The sequence below is a fragment of the Peromyscus californicus genome, unplaced genomic scaffold, assembly GCF_007827085.1.
Source record: "Peromyscus californicus insignis strain IS unplaced genomic scaffold, ASM782708v3 Scaffold_3__1_contigs__length_106647218, whole genome shotgun sequence".
In the NCBI taxonomy this organism is placed as follows: Eukaryota; Metazoa; Chordata; class Mammalia; order Rodentia; family Cricetidae; genus Peromyscus; species Peromyscus californicus.
The window spans coordinates 46,039,836-46,067,566 of NW_026294551.1; the positions used below are offsets into that span (position 1 = coordinate 46,039,836).

At 44.7% G+C, this 27,731-nt stretch overlaps 1 protein-coding gene across 1 annotated transcript in view; it reads right to left on the bottom strand.

Annotated features, from left to right (window-relative positions):
* Positions 1-1,329: 1,329 nt before the first annotated feature.
* Blmh (bleomycin hydrolase) overlaps positions 1,330-27,731 on the bottom strand; it is a 43,191-nt gene continuing 16,789 nt past the window's right edge. Inside the window, exons 7-12 of the mRNA XM_052756885.1 lie at positions 22,392-22,547; positions 21,398-21,556; positions 21,230-21,297; positions 19,605-19,722; positions 16,370-16,439; positions 1,330-2,231 (exon numbers count right to left, since the gene is read on the bottom strand). Of these exons, the coding sequence (XP_052612845.1) occupies positions 2,080-2,231; positions 16,370-16,439; positions 19,605-19,722; positions 21,230-21,297; positions 21,398-21,556; positions 22,392-22,547 (723 nt within the window). The 3' untranslated portion in view covers positions 1,330-2,079. The remainder of the gene's footprint in view (positions 2,232-16,369; positions 16,440-19,604; positions 19,723-21,229; positions 21,298-21,397; positions 21,557-22,391; positions 22,548-27,731) is intronic.

A 27,731-nucleotide genomic window follows, 5' to 3' on the forward strand; every position in this document is an offset into this window, starting at 1 on the left:
CACTCGGGAGGCAGAGGCAGGCGGATCTCTGTGAGTTCGAGGTCAGCCTGGTCTCCAAAGCGAGTTCCAGGAAAGGCGCAAAGCTACACAGAGAAACCCTGTCTTGAAAAACCAAAAAAAAAAAAAAGACTTTCAATGTATCAATTCCAGTGACCTGCCTCTCCAGCTACTTTTATGATTTTGGGTGTTTTGAGAGGAGGGGTCGTTTATTTTCAGACAAGGTCTTCCTATGTAGCTGGCCTGGTCTCAAACCCATAGATATCCACCTGCCTCTGGGTTTTCGTGTTCTTAGTTTTCTTGTGAACTCTGTGAGACTTGGCCAGTCATGATCTGTATTTAGATCTGTATTTAGCAGTCTTTGCTTTGTGTTCATTGATGCATTTTAATCCTCCCGTGCTGGATCACCTCCTTCTCTGAAGGAAAACTCAATTTTTCTTTTTCTAAAAACGCCCTTTATTTCATCTCACTCTCGAAAGGCAGATTTATTGTGTACAGAAGTCTAGCGATCGTCTTTATCATCCTTCTTTTTATTTGTTTGTTTTGTTTGAAATAGGCTCTTGAGCTCAGTCCAGGCTGGTCTGGAACTCATTATGTATCCTAGGCTGACCCTGAACTCTTGGCAATCCTCCTGACTCAGCCCTTCAGTGCCAGAGTCACCTCTCACGGCACTCCAAGATGCACTCCACTGTTTCTGGTACACAGTTAGAAATGACAAGTTCGCTGTCAGTTTGGAGGTGACCCGTATTTTCAGATCTGTGGTTTCACATGTGTAGAGATGGATTATTACCCTAGAATAGCAGGACTCAAACACTGTGGACACACTGGCTAAGGCTTGAGTCTTTATCTAATTTGACCTTGGGAAGTGCCATGACAAACAACATCCCCTGCTAGGGCTGGGAACAATTTTGGGGAGCCAGAAAAATCTGGGGCACAGACACTGATGTAATGCTACATGGAGACCCTGCTCAGTGTTCACTGAAATAGATGTAGTCTGTCCACCCATGCTCGTTAGCCCCCCAGGCCAGACACATTGGAGACCCCACCTTGGAGAGACACCGGACCTGTGTGGGATGGAAGCAGGTTTGGTGGCAGGGACACGGGCTCTCAGATCTGGTGCCTGCAGGCCCTTTGCAGAAGCCATGAGAATGATGAGGGTGGGCAGGCTGCCGCCGCTGGGGCATACTGTGCAGAGCAGCTGAAGCAGGGAAGCCTGGGCTCTGCTCCTGGTTCTTCACTTTGAAGAATCTCAACCATTGGCTGCTCCCGATGTTTTAAATGTAGCTAAATACACACTTTTTAGAGTTTACAGAGCAAACACACTGCTTAATCTCATTTAGCAAAGTATTTTATTCAAAAGCTTCTCAGCACCATCGAGTTATCAGAAAGAATGAGCATCACTTTCTCTCCCCACCCAACTCCCAAGGCAGAGGCACAAGTTAAACCTGCAAGTAGGGCGCCCAGTGAGGACAGCTGAGGCCCCGACAAGGTTTGCTCTAAGCCTCTGTTCAAGCCGACCCACAGCGGAGCTGGGCCCCACAGGAAGGAATTATGTCAGACCTGATCAACCTTCCCTTCTCAGGCTAGTAGAACCAATGAAGCAACCCTGCAAAAGTTGAATTAGTGACTGCCATGGAGGAAGGACAGGGACCTGTGAGGCAGCATGCAGCGCTGAGAGTTCAAATCCTAGCTACCCTCCCCCAATCTACTCTAGGGACAGGAGCACGGGTCTGTTTGTTCTCCGTACACCTCAGCTGCTCCTCTTCTTCTCTTACTACAAACACAAAGACCAAGACAGTTAGGACAATTACCTCCGATTCAAATGCTAAGAGATCCTAAGAGATGAGGAGAGCAGACAGTGTGACCCGATCTTTCCCTTTTTTTTTTTCTTTATGAATATTTGTTTCAGCATAAAGCATCTTTCCCAAAGAGGTTCCTGGAGGAGACTGGGAACCCAAGAGTCTGCCTGTGTCCTGTGGGAACAGCCACCCATGTAACTTTGGTTTCAGTCCCTGGATCTGTCCTTGGCAGCTACATCCGATCCCATGGGAGGAGGAAAGAGCTGGAGGCAGTAAGTACCACTCACTCAGCCAAGGCCCCCATGGGGTCCCATGCCGGCAAGACGATGGGCTCCTGCTCTAACACAGCCAGCACCTCTTCCGGGACATGCTTCCTGTCCACCACCACCTCATAGACATACTCAGAGAACCACTCATCAGTCATGCACAGGTAACCTGCGGAGGAGAGAAGAGGCACTCATGAGTTCAGAGGGTGGGCAGAGAACCAGGAACCTTCTGCAAAAAGGTCTTTTACACAATGTCTTCCAGCTTTAACCTACAACCTCATTTGAATCTCAGTCTTACTAGCAATCCTGTGAAGCAGACAAGATAGACATGGCTGTATTTTTACCAATTATGACTCAGAGCAACCGATGTGCCGGTACTAGGGAAGTTCAGTTCAGAGAGACCTATGGCTCTGCAGGTCCCATGCTGCCCCACATCAGCTGCCTCACTGATGGTGAGTGCTGACTTGTACACCAGCAGGTTAGTGGAAAGCATCTTGTTCATATTCAGCCCTGGGAGGACTAATCTCTAGGCAGTAGAGCAAGCACAGCGGCTCCATTCTCCCCTCCCCTCCCCCACACCCCCTGTATCATCGGCGACTCTTCCTTCTCACACACTTCTATAGCAACCAGCTAAGCTGCCACAGGCATGCAGATGGGCCATGTCACCATGCCCCGCAGCCAGCCACTCATGTGCAGGTGACACTGAGTGATCACACAGCCCTTGCTTTTCTGAAAGGGAATGTGTAGTGCCAGAACACTTGAGACAGCAAGTGGCCCACATAACCCAGCACGGCCCCTCCACGGGGAACTGCATAGAGAGGTACCCACACTAGCAACCTGCCTCTTCCCATCAGAGAGATTAACCTGAATCTCAGCCTCCACAAGGTCCACACAAGTTCCTCTTCAGGACCATACCTCCAGCAAGCTCGTGTGGGCAAAAACTCTGCCTGAGCCACTAGCAGTATGAAGAACAAAATGAAAATGAGAGGCTAATGAAGTGTGTGTTAAAAACAAAGCATGATTGTGAGCTAGGGAGGGAATGCAGAGCACAAGCATATGCAAAGCATGTCCCTCAACAGGAGCACTGCATGCACATCAAAGGATCTGCAGGAAAGAACATCCACTACCCAGGAGATGAAGCTGGCACCTGCTGTGGACCCTTAGCTACCTTTCTCTCTCTTTATGTAAACCTGGGTCTGTGGTGTTAATTCCTACGCGGGACCAAGAGTAAGGGAGAAGACATAGATGTTTCTCCCAAGAGGGTCTTCTAAAGTCAGGTGTGGTAGCACACTCTTATAATAGCAGCATTTGGGAAGTGAAGGCAAGAAGATCAAGATTTCAAAGCCATCTTCTGCTATATAGGGAGTTCAAGGCCAGCCTGGGCTACATGAGACCCTGACTCAAAAACAAAGCAAAGCAAATAATACATGACGGAGACATAAAGACAAATGTGTGCATGCATGCAGGCAAGCACACACAGACATACGTGCACACACACCCCAAACTCCAAAAGGTTCTCTAGTTAAGCAGTTTCCAAACTTCTCTGACCTCAAGACCTGTTTATACTCTTAAAATAATTAAAGATGGCTGGAGAGATAGCTCAGTGGTTTAGAGTACTTGTTGCTCTTGCAGAGGACCTAGCTCTAACTCCACCCACTCCAGTTCCAGGGGATCCAATGCATTCTTCTGATCCCCAAGGGCACCAGGCACATGCAGTACACACCCATGCTGGCAGGAGAAACTTATACACACAAAATTAAATAAACAAATCTAAAAAATAAGTTAGCTTATGTGGGTTATATCTGTAACCAATTACTATGTATTATACTAAAAATCAAGTCTTAAACAGTTCCATGGGCTGGGGAGAAGGATCAGTGGGTAAAGCGCTTTCTGCACATAAATATTTGAGTTCAGATCACTAGCACCCACATGGAAAGCTAAGCATGACTGTAAGCTCCTGAAACCCTGACCCTGGTAGGTATGGAGAGAGGTGGATCCCAGGGCCTTGTTGGCCAGCCACAGCTAGTTCCCAGTTCAGTGAGAAATACTGTCTCAAAAAATAAGGGTGGAGATGATTGAGGAAGACGTAGCTCGACCACATGTGCACACCAGCAAGACTACTCCCTCATGAGACAGCGCTCTAACGAGCTCAGTGGTGAGCACTTGCCTAATGTGCAGTGGACTCTGGGTTCCATCCCCAGCATCACAGAGGCATGTGCACACGTGTGGGTGTTCTCAGGGGTGCTAAACCAAGCCTTGTCAAGGGCTGCTCACCTGGTGAGTACCCTCTTGATGCGGGTAAGGAGAGAGCACAGAGCATGACCTGTGCTGCTTCTGATCTGCCCTGATTCCACACTCAGGCCTCTGGTTCTGCTCTGTCGGGTACTCAGGCCCTTACCGTTACCTGTATTAGTGTACCCAAACCCACTCCTGCTACATCTGAAGTATGTACTCCTGAGAAACTCAGCATTTGCCTTGTCAAAGAGATGCACTGGCTAATGCCTGGAATCCTAGCATATAACAGGCTGAAGCAGGAGGATTACTGTAAGTTTGAGGCAAGCCTAGGCCACAAATGGAGATCATCTCAAAAGCTTCCCAACACCATCGGAGACATTAGCCATCATCCCCTCACCACAGTGCAGGCTGAACATGTCCTAGACCAGCTCTGGGCAGTGAAGCAGGTAAAGGGTGGAGGCAGACTCCTGTAATAAAGTTCTGTGTCCTAACAATACTATCGGCACACAATCAAATGAGTCTTCAGAGACTGCCCAGAGAGAATGGACAGAAAGTACATCTGCACTATCTTGTTCCAAAAGCAGATCAGATTAAGTCCTCACAAATTAAATCCCCTATCAATTGTAGCCCACCCTTTCCATGTCCCTGCCAAGAGGACCTGCCTTGATTAGCCTCTCTCTGCAGGATATGAGTTCTTTGGAGGCCCACACACCCTCACAGTGTGAAAGCTGCCAAGTAATTGCACCCTGGGAAGATAACGGACGTGGCCGCTCCAACTGTTGACACTGCATGTCTTGGAGTTTTATCAAGAAGATGAGGACCAGTGAGGCTGAAACCAGGAGTGGTGAGAGTCTGGAGCCCTAGGGTGCTATAGTGCACTCTCGCAACAGATTGTGGGTGCGGGGCTCTGAACTGAACTCAGCTCCCAGCCCAAGAGAGAATAGCAAATTGGGATCCCAAAGTTAACATTTAGGGAGACAGACAATGCAATGTATAATGAAGTCAACTTTCAAGAGATACAACTTCACTTAAGCATTAAGCTTATTTACATTCTTTGAGCAAATAAAATAAAATAAAATAAACAAGCCATTTCTAAAGCAGTTGGCAATGCCTCAGAGTTTTGTTTGGGAAAGGGTAGAACCCACTGTAAAGGGCAGGCAGGGTCTGGAATAAAGCCGCAGAGCCAGGTGCTAAGACTCACTCATGGAAGAGTCGCAGATGGTTGCTTTATGAACAGGAGCGTTTACCTGAGTTTCTGACCCTCTGCCAGGGGTCTGAGATTTAAACCTTCCAGACTATATTAAAACAACAAAACATTACCATTTTTAAGCTAATACATATTTTTTTAATTATTTATTTTATTTCTAATTATATGTATATATGAGGTATACATACACACAGTGTAGACCCATGGAGCCAGAAGAGGAAGTTGGAGCTCCTGGAGCTGGGGTTACTGGTGGCTGTGGGTGGTCTGTCTGAAGTGGGTGCTGAGGACTGAGCCCAGGTCCTCAGGAAAGAAGCATGTGCTCCTAACTGCTGAGCCAGCTCCAGCCCCAATATTGTCATTTATAAATTAGAAATATTTCCTAGATTTTTGTCATCTTTGTTCTAAGATATACTTTACCTCACTGACAATTTGTAGTTAGTTATTATTTTACTATTAAAAGGGTTGGGGGCTGGAGAGATGGCTCAGCGGTTAAGAGCACTGGCTGTTCTTCCAGAGGTCCTGAGTTCAATTTCCAGCAACCACATGGTGGCTCACAACCATCTGTAATGAAATCTGGTGTCTTCTTCTGACATGCACATAGAGCACCATATACATGAAATAAATAAATCTTTTTTTTTTAAAAGATTTATTTATTATGTATACGGTGTTCTACCTGCACGCCAGAAGAAGGCACCCGGATCTCATTAGAGTTGGTTGTGAGCCACCATGTGGGTGCTGGGAATTGAACTCAGGACCTCTGGAAGAGCAGACAGTGCTCTTAACCTCTGAGCCATCTCTCTAGCCCGAAATAAATAAATCTTAAAAAACAAACAAGTATAGTAAAAAACCCAAGTCATTAAGCTAGGTGTGGTGGTGCACACCTGTAACCCCAGCACAGAGAGGACCAGACAGGAAGCCCACACACTTGAGGCTGGCCTCAATGAGACTCTGTGTATAATGAACAGTGAGATGTTACCTGCTTTGGCTCTGGTGAGTGTGTCCAACTGCACTGACCTAAGAATGCCAACTTGTCACCTGATGCCCTAACTCAGGGGTGCAGCAAAGCTCCCAGAAAGGAAACCGAAAGCTGCCTGTCTCATGTTCCAAACTGTCTAAGACAGAGTGAGAGACACCTTACAGAACGTTAGCCAGCCACTGTAATGATACTGCAAAGAACACATGGCAACTTGGAAAAGTAAGAGTAAAGCACACCTACACGGATATCCTCCGTCATTTCTATGCTACAAATGGAGGGCTCCACACACAGGGCATCACTGTGCACACACAGTCCAACACATAACGGTAACCGAACAGCATGTCACACCATGAGGTAATCTATGTTCTCTCCCAGATATTTGAAATGTTCTACGATTTTTCTGGCTACTTAAAAAGTTACTCAAATGATTCAAGTTTACTATAAGAAAATATTTTAGAAACAGGGTAAGAAGAGGAAGAAGAGAAGGCAGAGGTAATTCCAAAGCTATCTACACCACTAGAGGAACCTGTTAATTTTCCACTGCAGCTTCAGAAGTCTCTACCTGCAGAGTGCATCCTAAGGGACGAGGTGTAACAGCTACAGTTACAAAGCACCGCACACTGCTTTTCCGGTTCCTGTCCCTTCTAAGTGTCAGGTCTGTATGACTCACCCCCGACCACTGAAGTCTGGGCTGTTCGCTCATGCTCAGTAGTACTACTAGTAACACTAACAATACTTCCGGACCCTGTCTCTGCATTCTCGACCTTCACGTGTCTTTCCTAGAGCTTGGATAGTTAACTGCCCCCTTTCTTGGGTCTGTCTGAGCCATCTTTAAGTTTGCTTGTATCTGACGGCTCTCAAGATGGCTTAGTGGGTAAAGGCACTTGCTGCCAAGCTCAGTGACCTGCGTGTGGTGCCTGGAACTCACATGGCAGGAGGAGGGAACGGAATCCTTCAAGTTGCCCTCTGCCTTCCACATGCTGGCTGTGGCATGTGAGCACACACACAAACACGTGTGTGTGTTTAAAAGAAATTAAAAGAAAAGCAGTAGAGGCTGGAGAGATGGCTCAACAGTTAAGAGTCCTTGCTGCTTCTCCAGAGGGCCTGAGTTCAGTTCTCAGAACCCATGCTGGGTAGCTCATAACCGTCTGTACCGAGCTCCAGGGGACCCAATACCCACCCTTTTCTGGCCTCCAAAGTTACCTGTATATGCACACATAAACACAGAGAGACACACATTAAAAAAAAAATCAAAAACCTCTTAACAAAGAGAGAGGCAATACATTATTTGAGCTCTGTCTCCCCCTCATAATGAATTAATGTTTCATAAAGAAAAAGGCAGAGGGAGGTAACCAAACAACCACTTGTACTATGACTGTCCCTTGGACAGTGACCCAAGAAGCTGCTTCTCTCTCCAGACTAGACACAGATGTCTGGCTGGGCTGAGGACACATTCACGGTCATGAACCTTTGCTGATAACAGAAGAGATATCCGTAGAGCCGGATATTACGGGTGGCCTCTCTCAGACACAAAGGCTAGAAAAGACAAGGTGGTGCTGCTCCAGGCCCAGGAAAAGTGAGGCATGGTAAAACAGCAGACACAGAGAAGGGCTGCTTGGCCATCTTTAAAGTGTTTAAACTACATTTATTTGAAAACGCAAACACGCCATGAGGTGGGAGTCAGAGGAGACAACTAGTGGGAGACTGTTTTCTTCTTCCACCGCGTGGATCTCAGGAACCAATCTCACGGTGTAAGGTCTGGCAGCAAGGTCCTTTACCCAATTTCACTGGCCCCATTTATACTTTTCCCTCCTTTTTTTGAGACAGCCTTACCTGTCCTTGGCTGTTCTGGAACTCACTCTATAGACCAGGCTGGCCTCGAACTCACAGAGATCCATCTGTCTCTGGCTCCTGAGTGCTGGGATTGAAGCCACCATACCCGGCTTCCATTCAATAAGCAATAGTGCACCCACCCTGAGAAAGAGTCTTTCCCTAAGTGGCCCAGAGACAGCTGCTTACCTCAGGGCTCGAGGCTCCTCTCCCCGGACCTTGAGCAAGCCCGAGACTACATGTAACTGGGTCAGGCCAGGGTCTTTCCTGCCCAAGAGTCTGATTTCACAGGTACATTTTCTCTGTCCCTCAAACCATCACTCCTTGTTCTAGGGTAAGTCTCCTGGATGGCAGGCCACATTACTGCTTGGCCACACTCCTCTGACTTATCCAAAGCATGCTCCAAATGCCAAGAACTATTATCTGAGCTACCAACTCCCTAGCTAGCCTCTCCATAGCCCTGGCAAGAAGCCCTACCCTTCATCAAGCTGCCTCCTCCTGGAGAACTCCTAAGGAGGGCCCACAGTTCACTCTCCCTACAGTTCACTCTCCCTACTCACCATTCTGTCACCCTGCACTTATTCCTATGTTTGTTACACACACACACACACACACACACACACACAGAGAGAGAGACAGAGAGAAAGACAGAGAAAGAGAGAGAGACAGAGACTTACAGTCTCAACCATGCCAGCTTCAATACCCAGCCCCCACTGTACTAGACCAGAAGACACAATGCTGACATGCTGGTTTGGCACACAGGACAGAGTTAGCATCCCCGTCTCCCAAAGTTTCCGAAACCGCCTGTGAATCAAAGCCCAGAGTATCTTCCCTCTGCTCTGACTGCCCTGCCATTGCATGACTATGGCCCCTCAATCCCCAAACACCAGCCTGGCTGCTGAGATAGCCTTTCCACCCTCACCTTCTCAGGAACCTCAGCTCTGCCTTCCCACATCTCCCCACTGAGGTGCCATGCCCAGTCCTTCCTCTCTCCAGTCACCTGCCTCTTGGAGAAATCACCTTCTTCTCTTTTCTCGGTCTAGTTGTCCTGTATCTTACAGTCTGAGGAGCACACCATGAATGCCACTTCTATCACATCACAGCCCTCTTCAAATCCTGTTCGCATGTCCCAGGAGATTAAGTATAAACTCCTCTGAGGGTCGGGGACTACACTCCATCACGGTCTGTGCACAGGTCTCTGCATCCCGTTGATAAATGTGAGCTGATCCACTGCTAATGGCTTCTCCTCAGCACCGGGTTTACTCCTCTCCACTGCCTTTTCTCACGAAACTGGGCTCACACTGGAACTGTGACGTAGGAGCAGTCATGCTGAGATCTGTATTCTCAAAGCTCTGAGGCCAGAACCATGGCCAAGTTAGACAGTCCTTTCCAAATAAGAAAGTGAGCAAGGCGATGCTCCCGTACCCGTCAGTCTAGAGCATTAACGGCAGCAGCCAAGGCAGAGGGAGGCGTGCTTCCTTCGCACTTCACATACCAGTTACACACCAGCTTTACAGATGAAAGTCACACTCAGGCTCAATACCACCACACCACCATGCACAGCCAATGGATGGTGGGACACTTGGAGGCGTCTACACAGTCTAGCTCCAGATTCTGTGCTAAACTTTCATACATGCCTTAGGGCAAAGTAGATTCTTTTACAGGAAACTGCACAAAAATACACATAACATTTTGTTAAGTACAAGAGGAATTCTCTCAGAAGCTGATGCCTACTTACAGGATTGACGCCTTGGACCTGGAGTGTGTCCCTGTGCCCACAAGGGTAGCTGTCTCAAGTCCTGCATGCCAATAAGGACGCACCCCTGACCCAGACACCTGTGCTTCCTCTACTCTACTCATTTGTACTAGTTGTCAGCGCAAGTCATTCAGGCATTTAGTTAATAAAAACAAGCAAGGAAAAGTCCTTCTCAGAGAACTGAACTCCCCAGATGGGATGGGTAGCAGCTAAAGCAACCAGTCATGGAGAAACATGAAACACTCTGCCATAAAGTAACAAACTTGACCAACCCCAGGAGATCAAGGACCTCTGCCTTTAGCTCATAAAATTACTCTTATTACAGCCAGTTCAACTTCACGTCACATATCATTTATATTATTTGAGTTTCTAGCTCTCCAAAAGTGAAACTTATACACATCAGCAAATACCAGTTGTTCTCTGAAAGTCGTCTATCACTAAGGAATCCATGAGACCTGAATCCTAACTCTGCCCCAATCCTGTGCAACCTGTACACATCAAATCTCTCAATAAGCTTCAACTGCTTCACACACAACACAGGTGCAACCACACACTCACTCCTCCCATGACACCATGCTGTGGAATGAACACACACACATAAGCAAACCGAATTTTGTAAGGCAAGGTGCCATCCAGGGGTCTACATTGGGTACCCCTGACAGAAACAGAGTTTGAGTAACTGTCCTATACAGTCTGAGCCAAGCTTTACTCCTCACTTCCTTGGACAGCTGCAGAGAAACCACAGCACCCCTTACAGGAAGAGCAAACAGTTGTGCTGCTGGGTGAGCTGCACACCTGCTTCCACAATAGAAAATCATAGGAATACAGTGAGTTTTGTGCTCAACTTTGAATATACTGCTTTCAAAATTATGTGCTATCTGGCCAATAAGACACTTACTGATCATGATGTTGGATATAATAAAGGATTAATATAAATTAGCAAGTAAGTTTCTTTCTGATTAATGCCCAACATGCTGAAGTTTCTCTAACTGGAAACACAGGGTTCCTTTTTAGGAGGAAGTCTAGATATTTTACTACAATGAAATCAGGAACAGGCAGATTTATTTGTAAGATAAAAAATGTGGGTTAAAATTTTTAAAAGCTCATGTACCTGAAAGATGCAAAGCAATTTTATCTTGGCTCAAAATGAAATTAAGAGATTTGTTTTGTTTTGTTTTTCAGGACATGTTCTTTGTGTAGCTTTGGCTGTCCTAGAACTAGCTTTACAGACTAGGCTGGCCTCTAACTCATAGATATCCACCTGTTTCTGTTCCCTGAGTGCTGGGATTAAAGGTGTGAGCCACTACTGCCTGGCTAAGAGGCAATTTTTTTTTTGGTTTTTTTTTTTTTTTTTTTTTTTTGGTTTTTCGAGACAGGGTTTCTCTGTGTAGCTTTGCGCCTTTCTTGGATCTCGCTCTGTAAACCAGGCTGGCCTCGAACTCACAGAGATCTGCCTGGCTCTGCCTCCCGAGTGCTGGGATTAAAGGCGTGAGCCACCACCGCCCGGCCTAAGAGGCAATTTTTAAAAGATAAAGATTTTCATCCAATGAAGAGAATTTGCAGTATTGGAAATACTATCTCCTCTCAAGGGTTACATTATTCTTTTACTTTTTTATATAATCTTAGCACTTAGAAGGCTAAGACAGGAAGATCGCTGAGAGTTCAAAGTTAGCCTGGGCTACAGTGTGGGACGCTGCCTCAAGACACACACACACACACACACACACACACACACACACACACACACACACACACACGAGAAAGCAGACTGAATAAGCACTAAGAACTATGTTATACGATACCCTGCCCTGTCTCAAAACCACTGTTTCTGGTCACCAAAGATCGACATTGTCTTAGTTACTTTTCGACTGCTGTGATAAGAGACCATGTCCAATGCCACTTACAGAAGAGTTTCTCTGGGGCTTGTGGTTTCAGGTTAGAATTCATGACCACCAAGGCAGGGAACATGGCAGCAGGCAGGCAGGTGCTAAAGCCGTAGCTGAGAACTCCATCTTGAGACAACAAGCTCAAGGCAGAGAGAGATAACTGGGAATGGTCTGAATGACCAAGCACTCAATCATGCACTGTCTTGTGACTGGGCCAGGTGTTTCCAAAACAGAATTCAGAGAAAGCACAGCTGGGCAGTCAGGAAACCCAGCTCTGCTGTCAGGCTGGGTTCTGATTTTGGCTCCGTCACAGATCACTGAGGGCCTGCAGTCACTCTGGCTTAAAGACTATGCTCTCTCGGGTAAATTTCTGACTAAGGATGAGAGGAACCAGGGGCGATTTCCTCTATTCTTTTTTGGGGGGAAGGGCTGATACTGGGTCTCATATGGCACAGGATGACCTTGAACTCCTAATCTTCCTGTTTTCACCTCCCAAGTACTAGGGTTATAGTATAGGCCACTACCCTCAGCACTATTTCCTCGAACTTACACTTCTAAACAGCTTATAAACTATTTACCAGATCACCTTTTTAAAATAAAAGATAAGGTGGCAGATCCTACACTCTTTTTCCCTATCTCACTATGAGATCCACTTCTGATACGATCGAATAACGAGGATCAAATGAGGCCAGCATTTCAAGCAGGGGAGGAAAACACCTCTGTGGGATGCCTGCTTGACATGAATTCCATTTCTCTGTAGCACAACAGACTGAACACTCACACTCACCAGCACCAAGTAGCCCAACTGGTACAGCAAGGCAAGACCCAAATCTTCCTTCTGTCTCTTTTGGTCAGAAGGAGCCTCTGCCCAGTCTGTGAAACAGATTATCTGATTTACTCTGCAGTCTCTGGGTGGGAAATGCCAGGAATATGACCAGTGGAGAAGACTGAAGACAGGGCAGAGAGCAAGGGCAATCTGCCTACATATCTTTGCTTGTTTACGTCTAGCTTATAGTACCAAAGCCACTTTTCAGAATCATGGATCTTAACAGACAAAAATCCCATAGAGAACAGTAACAAACTGTTAACCATGTCTACAGAAACAAGACTCCAGGGTCCCACTTCACACAAATTACAAGGCCTGGCTCCCCAGAGCCCGCCAATGTCCACCAGGATGACAGATAGGAGGACCTTGCTGGAATAAACATACGTTGTCAGCAGATAACACACTGGTGCTCTCCAAAGGCCAGGCCAAGTGTGCCAATAAAATCAGATCATGTTTTCCTTCCTTCCTGGTAAGTCAGAAAGGACATTACCAAGAAACACATAAGAGTTATTTATTTTGGCTTTGAATGAACTATTCCTTGCCCATCCCCAGTTCAATCTCTTATCTTTGTGGCTCTACAATCTCAGTCATTTTAGCTATTTGAGAACAACCACCAAAACAATATTCGGCCTTCGCTAAACAGTGAAGATTCTAGAGAGTGTGAGCATGAAGACCCTGGTTCTCTCAACAAAGCAGAGGCTGTGGGAAGTTCAACCTGCACTGTACAGGGCACAAGGGTCCAACTGAAGGGGAAACTAGCAAAGGGCCAGAATCCTCTGGCTTCAGAGTAGTGACCACACTAAACATAGAACACTCTCCAGCCTTTCTTATACCTAAAACCCAGTGACATCAGAATGAAAATGCCCAAAAAGCAAGCTGTAACTTCAGTCCCTTCCTTGGATGTAACCCATTTACAAAGATGGGCCAGGAGCCAGAGACGTTCACCTGAAGCAAGAGGCAATGACTTGAACCCAGTATTTTAGATTCGCTACAAGTAATCCAATCCTTTTAAACATAAGCATCCCTTTCTTTTTTTAAAAATTAAAATAGGAGACGCATGAACACAGTCCCAACTGCTACAGATTATGCACGTGAGTTTTCTGCATTCGGGGAAATTGCAGGGGATCAACACTGGAGTACAAAGGATGAGCCTTGCTCTGGGAAACCATCTTTGTGCATCTCCCCTGCCGATAATGTAAGTGTTCATTTGTTGTGGGATATTTGTACAATGTGTGAAAATGTATTGCTGTGACTGGCCTAATAAAAAGCTGAATGGTCAATAGCTAGGCAGGAGGTGTAGGTGGGATTTATGGGGAGAAAAATGAAGAGGAGGAGGAATCTAGGCATGTGGGAGACATGGGGGGGAAATAGGAGGTGCAAGATGGAAGAGAGGTAACGTCACTTGATAGGATGTAGATTTATATAAATGGGTTAATTTAAGTTGTAAGAGCTAGTGGGATAAGCCTAAGCTAATGACAAGCTTTCATAACTAATAAGATGTCTCCATGTCGTTATTTGGGAGCTGGCTGGCAGTACAGAGAAAGACGTGCTGCATGCGTTTCTTAACTACCACGGATTTCACAGTCACCTTCACTCTTTTTGCTAGCTTTGTTAAGGCTTAAAGTCTCTACTCAATACTTAAAGCCAACTGTATTTGTATTAACATGGAATTTACCTAATAAGAAATCATACATTTTAAAGCACTGCATTGTAATTCATAACAGTGAACTTAAAACTTATAGAATCATAGAAGAGGGACATGTGATCACCAAATACTGACAGAAGTGTACTAGCAGGGCTTTATTTGTTTATATAAACACAGAGCTGCCAGACTTCACACAGTCCCCAGGGATGGTCAACCAAAATCTACCAGTGATCATTTTCACAAGGAGAAGGAAGAGAGTTGGAAGGACAGTTAACAGTCCTCAGATGCTGGCAATCATAGACAGACTGGGCTATGCTGCTCAGTTAGACACTGAAGTCCTGTCAAGCTCAAAGCAAGTTCCTCGGCTAGTCTCAGGCAGTTTCCAAATACGAGCAAGAGAAGCACCATCGGGTCATCTCCAACCTCCTCACCTCCTTCAGCTTCCAGCCTTGGAAATAAGCATTCCAAAGAACACAGTTGGAAAGTCACTATTCTAACATAAGGAAGATTGAGATCAACCCTCCCTTCTTCTGAGCTGTTTGGTTCCTGTTGGATGAGATGTGTGCTTAAGCTTGGTTCTAAGAGTCTATCTTGTATCTCTGGTTTCTACACTCACACCTTCCATTCTTGTAAGTAGTCTAATAGGCTGTATGGTTAATGTTTTCTCCAAAAGTAAGGAAGACAGACGACGAGAAAGAGCTGGCCACAAAATACCACCAGTCCACACATGTATGTGGTCCTATCACATGTGACTATAGCTACTACTTTTGTTTTACGATATTGCGGACTGACCTAGGTAGGGCCTTGCGCATAGGTGAGCACTCTCCTACTGAGCTATATCCCCAGCCCACTTGGGGGATTCTGTTTTGAAAAAGGGCCTCATGAAGTTGCCAGGCTGACTGAACTCTCTCACAAGCTCAGCTGAGGTAACAGGGCTGTGCTACTGCACCCAGCTTTCCTCTCTCTTTCTCCCTCCTTCACCTTCCTTGCTCTGTCCATACTGAGGACTGACTAGGTAGGGTCCCGTGCCTGTTAAGCAAGCACTCTACCACTGAGCTATATTCCCAGCCCCCATTTTCAGCTTGAAGCTCTAAAATTCAAAGGATAAAAACAGCCTTTAAAAAGCTTTTATATATCAACAAAACAATCTCGTGGTTTCCAAGAACATTCCCAACTATTAATCAGTGGTCAGTTAGAGATCTTAATTTTCTTTTAGTTATCCATATTTTAAATTTTCCTACAACTTGTACATACCTACTTATTTTGTTTAGCCTTGCCACTGTGACTTATTCTGATTTCTACCAGGGTTTGAAATTGCAGTATAAGAAAGTTTTAAGGGGCTGGAGAGATGGCTCAGAGGTTAAGAGCACTGCTTGCTCTTCCAAAGGTCTTGAGTTCAATTCCCAGCAACCACATGGTGGCTCACAACCATCTGTAACCATGAGATCTGGCGCCCTCTTCTGGCCTGCAGGGATATATGCAGGCAGAATACTGTATACATAATAAATAAATAAATCTTAAAAAAAAAGTTTTAAATGCTAACTCTAGGCTTCATAACTTAAGAGTATCCTAAGAGATCCCTACAGAAAGTTTCGTTTTGCCAATTCCATTCTCCCCTTTGGAAGGCTTCTTTCTCTAATATGCTGGTGCAGAGACAAAAATGTATGAAATGACACACACCAAGGACTCGCTACCTTCCATTCAACCAAGATGTTCTGTCACAGTCCTGCAGGGTCAGTGTGGTTTGGAACCAGTAACAACACATGTTGGTCTCAGTACATGTAGGCCATGGGAACCTTGGAGCAAACAAGAGCCTGATATTTTCCTGTAGAACAGCTGAGCCAGAGGGATGAGTACTGACAAATCCCTACACTGGGACAGCTTTCTACCCGGAGAGGCGGAGTGCAGCAGACCCCAGGTTCGCTGAGTCCGTGGTTGAACCTTACCTTTGTGGCCATGGTCTTCACCCCAGGAATTCTCTACTCTCCATTTCAGAAATACACCATCCTGATCATCCTGCCAGAAAGTGAACAACAGTGGACAGTGTGAAATGAGATTCTCTTAGCTGGTGTCACGTCACTTTAGGTCATCTCAGGCTGCTTAGAGGACTGTAAGGAGCAGGGCCATATGTCACCAAGAGGACACTCCAATATTAGTGGAATTTTAATCTCTTGGGTGTAAAAATACAATAAAATAAGAAACACTACCTCCTTTTTTGTTTCAAAGATCTATAAATTATTTGTGTGTGTGTGTGTGTGTGTGTGTGTGCGTGCGCGCACGCACGTGCGCACAGATGTGTGGGTGTGAGCAGGTGTGAGACCCTTTGGAGCTGGAGTAACAGGCAGCTAGTTAGTTTCTGAGCCCCCAACCATGGGTGCTGGGACACAAAATCTCATCCTCTAAAGAGCAATAATCTCTCTTAACCACTGAGCCATCCCCCCGCCCCCGAAATCTCCTCCTTTATTTTCTATTCTACACAGAAAAGAAAAGGCATATGGGGCCGGTTGGAGGGCTCAGTGATGGAGAGAAGCAACCCCTCAAAGCCCAAAGCTGTCCCCCAACTCCTGCTTTCACTCACATTCTTTGAAAAGCATCCCACTGCATTCATTTTAGGAAAGATTCTAAGACCTGATCAAAGTTTTTAAAAAGCAAAACAAAAATATGATACCCAGTTTTCTATTTAAGGAAACTAAGTAATAATATCTTCCCAATGTGTTTTTACTGATTCAGTTACATGAATACTGAATTTAATATGAGATTGAATGGCAAAGCAAAAATAAAAAGAGCAATCTCATACCAAAGCCCAGCCAGTTCAGCTGTTCTCCCTCTTCTGTCCTCATTCATAAACTAAGCTCAGTTTTCATCTTCTTGAAGAGACAGTGACACTCACCAAAACCTTCATTCATTCTTTGAGACACAGAGAGGGACAAAAGGTAGGCTCTATTTGGGAAAAATGTTTTCCTCGTGTTTACCCAGGACATTGCTAGTGTCAGAACAGTTCCCATCTCTGTAGCATGAGAAAGGCACTGACCCTCGTATCATCTTCCAATGATTTCAACTGTCAGCTCCCACTTGCATATCCCTGCCCGACGAGTGTCACCCATGTGGGATTTCATCTCCTCTGGCTTTGCCCACCCTAACACTCTACTCTTAGCAAGTTTCTTAGATCTCAGATTGAGCCAACAAACCAACTGACAGGCATCCAATACCTGTGCTAATAACGCCGAACTAGCCATGCTCCCGGCTTGTTAAATGTCTGCTCTGCTCTCTACCCCGCTCACTGTAATCCCTCTTCTCTTCCTCTGAAACATCACTGTTACAACCACATCTGTTCACCTGTCAAAGTCTGACAATGTCTGCTGTTTTCTCTATCTTACCAGCGTATTCTTGTATGACCTAGGTCAAGTTGTCATCTAGATCACGTACAAATCGAATGATACATGGTCCTACTTCATCGAGATTCCATGAAATCATCAACACAGAAGGATATTTTAGGAATACATCACTAGTGTGCATTTACCTCAGTATGATTATTAAAATATAGTTCAAACTGGTTTCAGTGATCAAAAACTTGTAGTGGTAGGAAAGAAAACTTTTTTTCTTTCTCTCTCTCTTTCTTGAGATAAGGTCTCTCACTATAGCCATGCTGGTCTTGAATTCATGGCAATCCTCCTGCCATGAATGTTAGAATTACAAGCATGAGCTACAATGCTTGGCAAATGTTTTCCTTTAAACAAAAAAATTATGTGTAGGAATGTACTGCGGCATGCTGTGTGAATGGCTTTCCTAATCTGCAAAGGCAACAGCGATGTACTCCACACATTTATCTGTATCTTGGTGTGGCAACCTCTCTACCTATAGAGCTAAGAAGATTCAATGATGAAGAAAACAGCTCCCTGGCTGAAGATTTCCCCTTCTGTACCAATTTAGGGAAAGCACATGAGGATCGGGAATGAGTACTGGCTGTCTAATTAGTTCAGGGTGCTTTACACACCACACTGCACTTGAACTCAAAAAAAAAAAAAAAACCCAGAACATCTAAGAGTCTTATTACTTAAAGACCAAACCCTATAACTTATAAAAATGTAATTAAACCTGTAAGAGTAGGTTTGGGTTAGAATTTTTCCATTTTGAGGCAGAGTCTTGACACATAGATCAAACTGGGGCCTAGCACTCAGTCTTCCTGTCTCAGGCTCCCCAGGGCAGGGACTGCAGGAGTGCACCACTACAGCCAGCTAAGATCTGGATCTGAATAAGAGAGCACAAGGTTCTGGAACACTGTGAGGTCAAAAGAATACCCTCCAATGAAGTAGCTGGAAGAGATGGGAGGAAAGTATACAATGAAAACTCTATCACCCTCAGATTGCCTAGAGAACACACAACACAATTCAGACAAATGGCTCAGAAATATCAGGACTTCTAGGAGAATGGTTAAGAAAGTCTGGCAGAACAATATGCCAGATATTTCTAAATGCTTTAGTGATCATGAATCTAGTGGGCAGCATAGCAAAAACAACCACAAAAGATTTCCTAAAGTAATTTAGGTAAGGTAGCTAGCCTGTGAGTGCCTTTCTGGGGATGGTGCCGGAGACAGAACACGTTTACTTGTGAGGGTGAAGAGCCAATGGAGCTCAAGTCTTCTCTTTGCTGTGTTCCCCGACCATTCCACAGCCTAGAACAGTGTATTTGTGAAAGAATCCAAGAAACAACAAAACCATCATTCACAGAGAGCTCAAAGCAATTACATCCCAATTCCTACAGCTATGTAAATCCAGTGATGGGCATAGAGGCCACAAATTATTGTGAATGTCATTGACCAACGCAAAGAAGGTGAGTCCAAGCAAGGCCATCCAGATGCTTACTCTAAGAGCCTATTTCAATTTCTTACATCTTTTCCTAGGTTCCTTTACTAACCCTCCAAATTACAGAAAAGAAGTTACCTCTTTGCTTCTTACTGGCCTAAATTTTCATTCTCATAGTATATTATTGTTTTTATTACCACTGAGCACGTAGCCAAACACCAAGTGACTGACACAGGAACATCTCATTTGGAAGCTAACATTCAACAGAAATCAAACAGAGAATGCCTACGGCTCTGCTGGACTGGCAGTCTGCAGAAGCATGTGGATCCACTTGAGCATCAATAGCCCAATCATTTAGTGACATGCTGGGGGGGCCTACCTTCTCTGAGACAGCAGTGAAGGTCATGGCGTGGGTCATGAGTGACTCACCGAAGGCCAACCTCTCAGCTTTATTCATGTTCTTCAAGGAGACACCGAACACTAACTCATGGTCATAGCTGTAAAAACAATGACAGAGTAAAATAAGGAGAGTGTAGTCAGCTTGATTTCACGAGGACACTGAGCCTGCCAGCTCCAGAGGAGTGGCTCTGCAGAGCACGGGCACACACAGAACCACTATCAGTGACTCCTAACATGTCACTACGGTATGCAGGACAATAGAAGACGACTAAATAAAACTCGCAATAATAAATGCTGACGAGTTCAATTTGTACTGTTATTTTGAAAAGAAAACTTAATTTCTTTTTTTGTTTGTTTTTGGTTTCTTTTTGTTGTTGTTTTTGTTTGAGACAGGGTCTCTCTACATAGTTGACTGTCCTAGAACTCACTCAGCAGAACAGGCTGCCCTCTAATTCAGAGATCCACCTGCCTCTGCCTCCTGAGTGCTGGGATTAAAGCTGTGCACCACCACGCTAGGCAAGAAAACGTTCTTTTAAAAAATGAAAGCTTTTAAAATAACTTCTTTGTTATAAAAGTGGTCTCTTTCAAGTTGGTAGACCCTCCCAGTTACTGAATCAAACCACTGACTGTGGAATTAATTACTTTATAGGCAGGATCTTATGTATATGTATCCCAGGCTGACCTTGAACTCACTATATAGCAGAGCTTGACTTGAACTCTTGATCCTTCCTGCCTTCATTCTCTAAGTGCTGGGACTACAGGCCAGTGCCACCACTTTGCTTTGAATGTGACATTTAAACATATAAATGCTAAAACATTGGAGACTAATTTCAAATATAAAACCACAAAGTTTCACCATTAGAAAGTTTCTTTCCTTTCGTTAAATATTAAGACATTACTCCTACTAGTAACTTTATTTATGGGTAAATCTAAAATGGTGTATTTTATTTTATTATTTTTGTAAAGATTGCATTCGTGTGTCTGTGAGAGTATGTGCCACATGTCTGCATCAGATCCCCTGGAGCTGGAGTTACAGGTGGCTGTGAGCTATCTGACATTAGCTGGGAACTGAACTCAGGTCTTCTGCTCAGCCATCTCTTCAGTCCCTAAAATGATGTTTTTTAAAACCAAGGAATCTTGTCTGATTCAGCTTGGAAATGAACCTTCAATGTCACCAAAGATGAAGGAGAATGATTTAAGGTATAAATTAGCCCAACTTGTCCTGAAGAGAAAATATATAAGGCATCAAAGTAAGAGAAGCATTTAAAGAAAGATCATTAAAGAGCTCTGGAAAGTCTCTCATTACACCCCAAATGTGCCGAGCAGCTTTCCCGACGACCCACTGCATGTTCAGTGTCTTTCCACATAGGCCAGCATCTTAGGAACACAGTGACTTCTGCTCTAGCACATCTTGGTTTCCTGGGTTACAGCAGGTACACATGAGCAGTCTCTGCCAGGAGCCACAACTTCACAGATGCAGAGAAAGACCCACCCTTAGGCCAACCTCAGTGTCTTGATGAACCTCAGCAGAGGCATTTCGTACACGAGTGCACTCCAACAGCAACAACCCACAAAGAACTTTCTATTTGAATTCTGGGCACTCACACATTCATGTCACTGAGGCCCAGCTTGCCATTGAAGTGTTTTCCAACATCACAGCCAAACCACACAGCCTAGAAATAGAAGAGAGTCAACATAAACCAAACAGTGAAAGGAAAGCAGCAGCTATGTTAACCCCATGTGGGAGACACGGAAACGTAAGGCAGTACTAACCTCTCCATCTTTGATGGAGGCAGCAACCATCTTTTTCAAGAAGTCAATGGGCTGGTTGTTATACAGCGTTTTTCTCCCTCCAACCATATTGCTCAAGTAGTCTACCGTGTACAATTTATTGTACTTGTGCTGGGGCCGTGGGTCATTCACAAAACAAATCTTTTGAGATCAAGAACATGTGTATTAGAGCACAAGACCAAGGATGTCAAGCAAGACACAACCCTCCCTGCTAGGCTGCAATGGTTATAAGCTTATCACCTCCAACTACAAGAATAAACACTACAGCCACAAGGTAAAAGTAACAAGCAAAAACTGGCCAAACACATATAAAGAAGGGTACTGCATATTCTAATTAGCACAAAGAACACACTTGAGAGCTGTCTCTACTTGTCTTCCCTACTGGTAAAAACCGCCCCCAAATTAATTCTGTCATACTGCATAGAATACATAAGGTGCCAATCATGGAACATTGCCACAGGCCCTTCCTCAAAGTGTAAGAGAGGCTCAAGCAATGCAATTTTCTTGGAAGAGGGTCAAAAAGCCCATCAAGGAAGGAGGCCCTGGTCATCCTGCTAGGCAGATGCAGAAGAAGGAAGAACAGCCAAGAGTGGATGCCTCCTTTAACAAGAAAGTTCCCAGAAAGGCTAGGAGATTAGGTGCTCTGAGCCTATATGCAACATCCAATATACCACCATTTTTCTTTGTCCTGAGATTGATCTGGACCCTACATTACAGGGAAGAAGGTTGGGGATGTGGGAATAAGCTGGCTCTTGGCCTAGAGTCAGACATTCTCTGAAGAGAAACACTGTTGGGGAAAGTGATCCTGTGTGCCTACTTTTGTTAGGTGCATACAAACTTCAGAGACTGAAAACAAAAAGTGTCTTTAACATCTAGTTTGACAAATGCGCACATTAACCTGGACATCTTCTACCCTGTGTGTAAGCAACAGACACTTGAAAGTACACAGCCAGCAGCGCCGGTACCAGTCTCTCACCTTATCTTCCATATTGAAGAGTGGCTTCACGTGTTCCTGGTAAAACTGCAAGGGTGTGATGGGGCCAATTTTATGGTAATTTTTATCTTTGTCTCGATACTCCCAGGTGAAGGTCTCTGGTGGGTTACCCAAACAGATGCACACCACTCGGAATATCTGTAAGAGAAGGGGTGATTAAGGGTTTCATTTCCACAAGCCTAAACAGCATTGAGGAATTAACAGCCATGTTTCAAACCCAGAAATTGCAAAAGAAATCTTCTACTGCTCCAAGATTCAGAAGTTGTCACAGTCAACATCTAAGGGTTCAAGCACTCTGAACAATACAACTCCAAATGTGAATATAGTAATATTCTTAGCAATGTGCTGCAAATTAAATTGCCTTAGCTGAGAAACTTGCCCACACCAGGCATGGTGGCACACACCTTTAATCTCAGCACTCGGGAGGCAGAGGCAAGTGGATCTCTGTGAGTTCAAGGCCAGCCTGGTCTACATAGTGAATTCCAGGCCAGTCAGAATAGTGAGCCCCTGTCTCAAGAAAAGAAAAGAAGGGAAAGGGAAAGAAAGGAAGGGAAAAGGAAAGAAGGGAGAGAGGGAAGAAGGAAGGGAAGAAGGAAGAAAGGAAGGAAGGAAGGAAGGAAGAAAGGAAAAGAGAGAGAGACGCTTGTCCATCACTAATACCCAACAAAATCCAAGTTGTTACTCTGCTAATTGCTCATTTGGAACCTCCAGCTGCCCCAGCACAATCCAGAAAGCCCCATTCCTCCCTCTCTCTCTCCAAACCCCACCTGCTCAGAGAGCCTCTGAACAAAGAGAAGGTGCCCAAAAGCCCAGTTCCGCATTCTGGGAGGCTACTGTGGGGAGGGGGGCCTCCCCCCGCTACGAACTTGCCAGCTGCCCAAGTCCCTGCCTAAGTGCTCTGTTTTTGACCATATGTGGGCACAAACCCAGCTTGTGGTGGGCCCGTCATCATTCCTCACCTACAACCCATAAAATCTCCCTGCTTTCGTTTGGGGGCACAACTTCTTTGGCCTCTATCTCTGGGACTGGAGAAGCCGCCCAGGAGTTGCTCTGCTCAAATAAACCAGTTCTAGTTTCTCAATTTGGATTGATCTGGCTTACTGCATTGGCGGAGAAACTTATGGGGGCGGGAGAGCGGGGAAAAGGAAAACCTATTACTAATGATCTGATTTTTTTTTTTTAAATGTGTATGGATGTTTTGCAAAGTTGTATATGTTTGTACCACATATGTACCTGGTGCCCACAGAGCCTAGGAACTGTCAGATCCTATGGAACTGGAGTTTAGACAGTTACAAGTTCCCTCATAGGTAATGGGAGGAGTATACCTGGTTCCACAGCAAGGGTAGCTGAGCCATCTTTCCAACCCTGCTAAAGATTGTTTAAAAATACTGCATTGTTTCATGATCCTCTTCCACTCTCATTCCTGTGCCTCCCTTTGTGTGTGTGTGTGTGTGTGTGTGTGTGTGTGTGTGTGTGTGTGTGTGCGCGCGCGCGCGCGCGCGCGCGTATGTGCTTGCATTACTGAGGATTGAACCAGGGCCTTATTCATGCTAAGTACTCTGAACAATACCACCAGTCACCAAAGCATTTTTTAAACACTTATTTTTACTTTTAATTATGTGCATATGTGTGTCTGTGTAGGGAGGCACAGGTGCTGGAAGAGACCAGAGGCATTGGATGCCTCTGGTACCAGAGATAAAGGAACTTCTAAACTGCCCCATATGGATACTGGGAATCAAACTCTGGTCTTCTGCAAGAGCTCTTAACCAGCCCCAAATAATATATTTTCTTAAAGCTATAACAAGACCTTTGTGTCAGCATTAATAAAATTTAAAAATATGCTGTGTTACTTTCATTTTATACAAAGAAAAAAGGAAGCCGGGCGGTGGTGGCGCACGCCTTTAATCCCAGCACTCGGGAGGCAGAGCCAGGCGGATCTCTGTGAGTTCGAGGCCAGCCTGAGCTACCAAGTGAGTTCCAGGAAAAGGCGCAAAGCTACACAGAGAAACCCTGTCTCCAAAAACCAAAAAAAAAAAAACAAAGAAAAAAGGAATAAATACTTTGTACAAGGCCAGAATATATAAAATATTTCCTTCTCCTCACATTTCTTTGTCTTCTTTTTTTTCCTTTGAGTACACTGCTGTGGTTGTTTGAATAAGAATGGTCCCCACAGGTGCATACATTTGGACACGTAGTCACCAGGAAGTGGCACTATTTGAAAGCATTAGAAGGATTAAGAAGTCTGGCCTTGTTAGAGAAGTGTGTCACTAGGAATGGGCTTTGAGGTTTCAAAAGCCCATCCCAAATCCAAAGTCTCTCTCTGCCTATGGATCAAGACATAGCTCTCAGCTACTGCTCCAGTGCCCGCCTGCATGCCACCTTGCTTCCTGCCATGATGATAGTGGACTAAACCTCTGAAATTATAAGCAAGCTCCCAACTAAATGCTTTCTCTTATAATAGTTGCCTTGGTCATGGTGACTCTTTACAGCAATTGAACAGTGACTAAGACAACTATTCTGGGTCTAGTGGCACACAGCTTTAATCCCAGCACTAGGAAGGCAAGTGGATCTCTGTGAGTTCAAGGCTAGCCTTGTCTAGGCAAGGCAAGTTCCAGACCAGCCAGAACTACATAGTGAAACTCTTGTCCCCTCTCTCTTACACACACACACACACACACACACACACACACACACACACACACACACACACACACAATCAAAACCGTAACAATTTGCCTCCTCTTTCTCTACCCTACCATCACCAGCCTGTTCCAGGCTCCTTTCTTACTCGGCTTCCCTCCTTGATCCACATACTTGTCTGCCCCATTACAGTCAAGAGAAGTGAGTCTTTCATTTACTAAGTATGGCTGTCTTAGACCAGACTCTATAGATACTTACTAGGTTCACTTAGTTACTGTAACACTCTCAAGGTAATCTACTTCCCTCCCTTTTCTCAGATGAGATTGTGACTCAAAGAAATGAAGTAATCTACTTAAAATCACAGAGCCGGTGACTATGAGATCACGATCTGAACTGAAGTCACGTGCAATTACAGAAAAGTATTGCTTCTTTTTTTTAAAGCTACAAGCTTTAAAAAGGGACCATCTACTGAAGGCCTACTGTGTTGTACTATAATCTGTATACTGTAGCTCTCAATCCGCTCAACAAAGAGGGCAACTGTTACTGTCACTTGAGAGAGAAAGTTCAGGAAGCAAGTGGCATGCTTGAAGTCCCAGAGCCAGTAAACGGCAGATCAGAACTGAGTTCAGACTCAACTTTCCAAAATGCTATAAATTTACCTCATGGCTTTCTGGTTTCATAGAACTTTTCTCCTATAACACAGCACAAGGTTTTTAAGAATAAGAACCAGTAAACTGTCCTCTGACCTCCACACCTGTGTTGCGGAATGCTTGTGCCTACATGTACATGTACTCAGGGAAGCGTACACACATGTTCTCTCTCTCTCTGTTAACAAAAAGAGGAAGTGGGGGGAGGACCACTGTATCATGGCTATTTTGTGTCCCCTAAGCACCTCAGCCATGCTGAGCACGTGACCTGGATATAGCCGCACACCTGGCTCATTCTCCACGTCACCTCAGGGTAAATAATTTTAGAAGCATCACTTTCTTAGTCACTTCCTGTTGTGAATTCAATGAAACTTGCCTATTACCTCCTATAACAAATCCAAACTCCATGACCTAATTTCTTTTTCTTACTTTTTTGTTCATATGTTCAGGAAGTGTAGCATGCACTACTCCTAACTGTATAGCTCAATTAATTGTTTTTAACATACATGGAAGTACCCACAATCCAGAACAGAATGCATTGAAGAGGGGTCCCTGGTTCTTTTTTAGTAAATAATTCACATACTCTCCCAAGGTAACTGTCATTCAACTCCTAGAGTCATGGTTCATGTCTTGCCTACTCTCAAACTTCATACAAATGGATCAAAAAGCACACTCTTTTGTGTCTGGTTTCTTCTTGTCAACATGCCTGTGGGATTCACTCATGTTCCATGCATATAAGCAGTTTGATCTTTATTGTGATGATTCCACTATCTTTACAGAAGATTAACCTTCAAAAGAGATGTTACACTTACTTTTCATCCTGTTCTGTTCTGTTTTCCGAGAGAGAAGAGTCCTTTATTAGGATTTGTTGTGTGCTTTATGAGCTTGCAATGGCTGGAATATCAACCCCCATCTTCTAATACTACATTCTCAAGCTGGTTTCTGCACAGCAGAGAGGCAGAGCAGCTACAAGCAATTGTAATTGAGTTGCCCCAGCCATGGACTATGAGCTTTGCTTGGGATTCACATGGATCATACAGCATCTTGGATTTGCTCAGTGTGAAGACTACAGAAGGCAACTTTAGGACTCTGTCACCATGAGGACACTACCACTGATAACTAAGGGAGAGACCATGATTTGTGTATGTTCAACTGTTAACTGCTAACATATGTGTATAAATATCTATCAGTAAAATGGTTCTGGTCAACTCCCAAGTTATCCAAAGGTGGTGAATCCACCACTCTCTGGCCAAAATAAAACAGAGTGAAAGATTAAGACAACTAAGTGAATTTCTGGTTATTTCTAAACACATTTTAAAGACAAGTAAGAACAGTTTCCTCTCCAAGGTGCATTGTACCTTATAGTATGTTCTCTCTCCCTACCTGAATATCCAAAGTATAAAGTATTAAATTACTACCTCCTCCCCAAAGCTGCACCTGAGACAATACACAGACACACAGACACACACAGACAGACAGACAGACAGACACACACACACACACACACACACACACACACACACACACACACACACGAAAGCATCAGAAGAAATTTGGCACTGGTCAAGATGGCTCAGCAGGTAAGGGCACTGGCTGACCAAGCCTGAGGATCTGAGTTCTCTTTTCAGAACGCACATCAAGGTAGAAGGAATCAACTCCATGAAGCTGCCCCTCCAGCCTCCTTATGTACACCATGGCATGTGTCCACCCACAAACACAGCATACACACAAGCATTAATAAAATAATAATAAACTGGGCAGTGGTGGCACACACCTTTAATCCCAGCACTTGGGAGGCAGAGCCAATGGATCTCTGTGAGTTCGAGGCCAGCCTGGTCTAAAGAGAGAGAGCCAGGACAGGCACTACACAGAGAAACCCTGTCTCGAAAAACCAAAAAATAAATAAATAAAATAATAATAAAGTTTTTTAAACTTTTTAAAAAGAAGTCTGTTTTTATGTTATGAAACTGAATTCTCTAGTAAGCCCCTTTTCAAGACCATAGCTACCCAGTTCCTCAACTCTTAGAAATCTAAA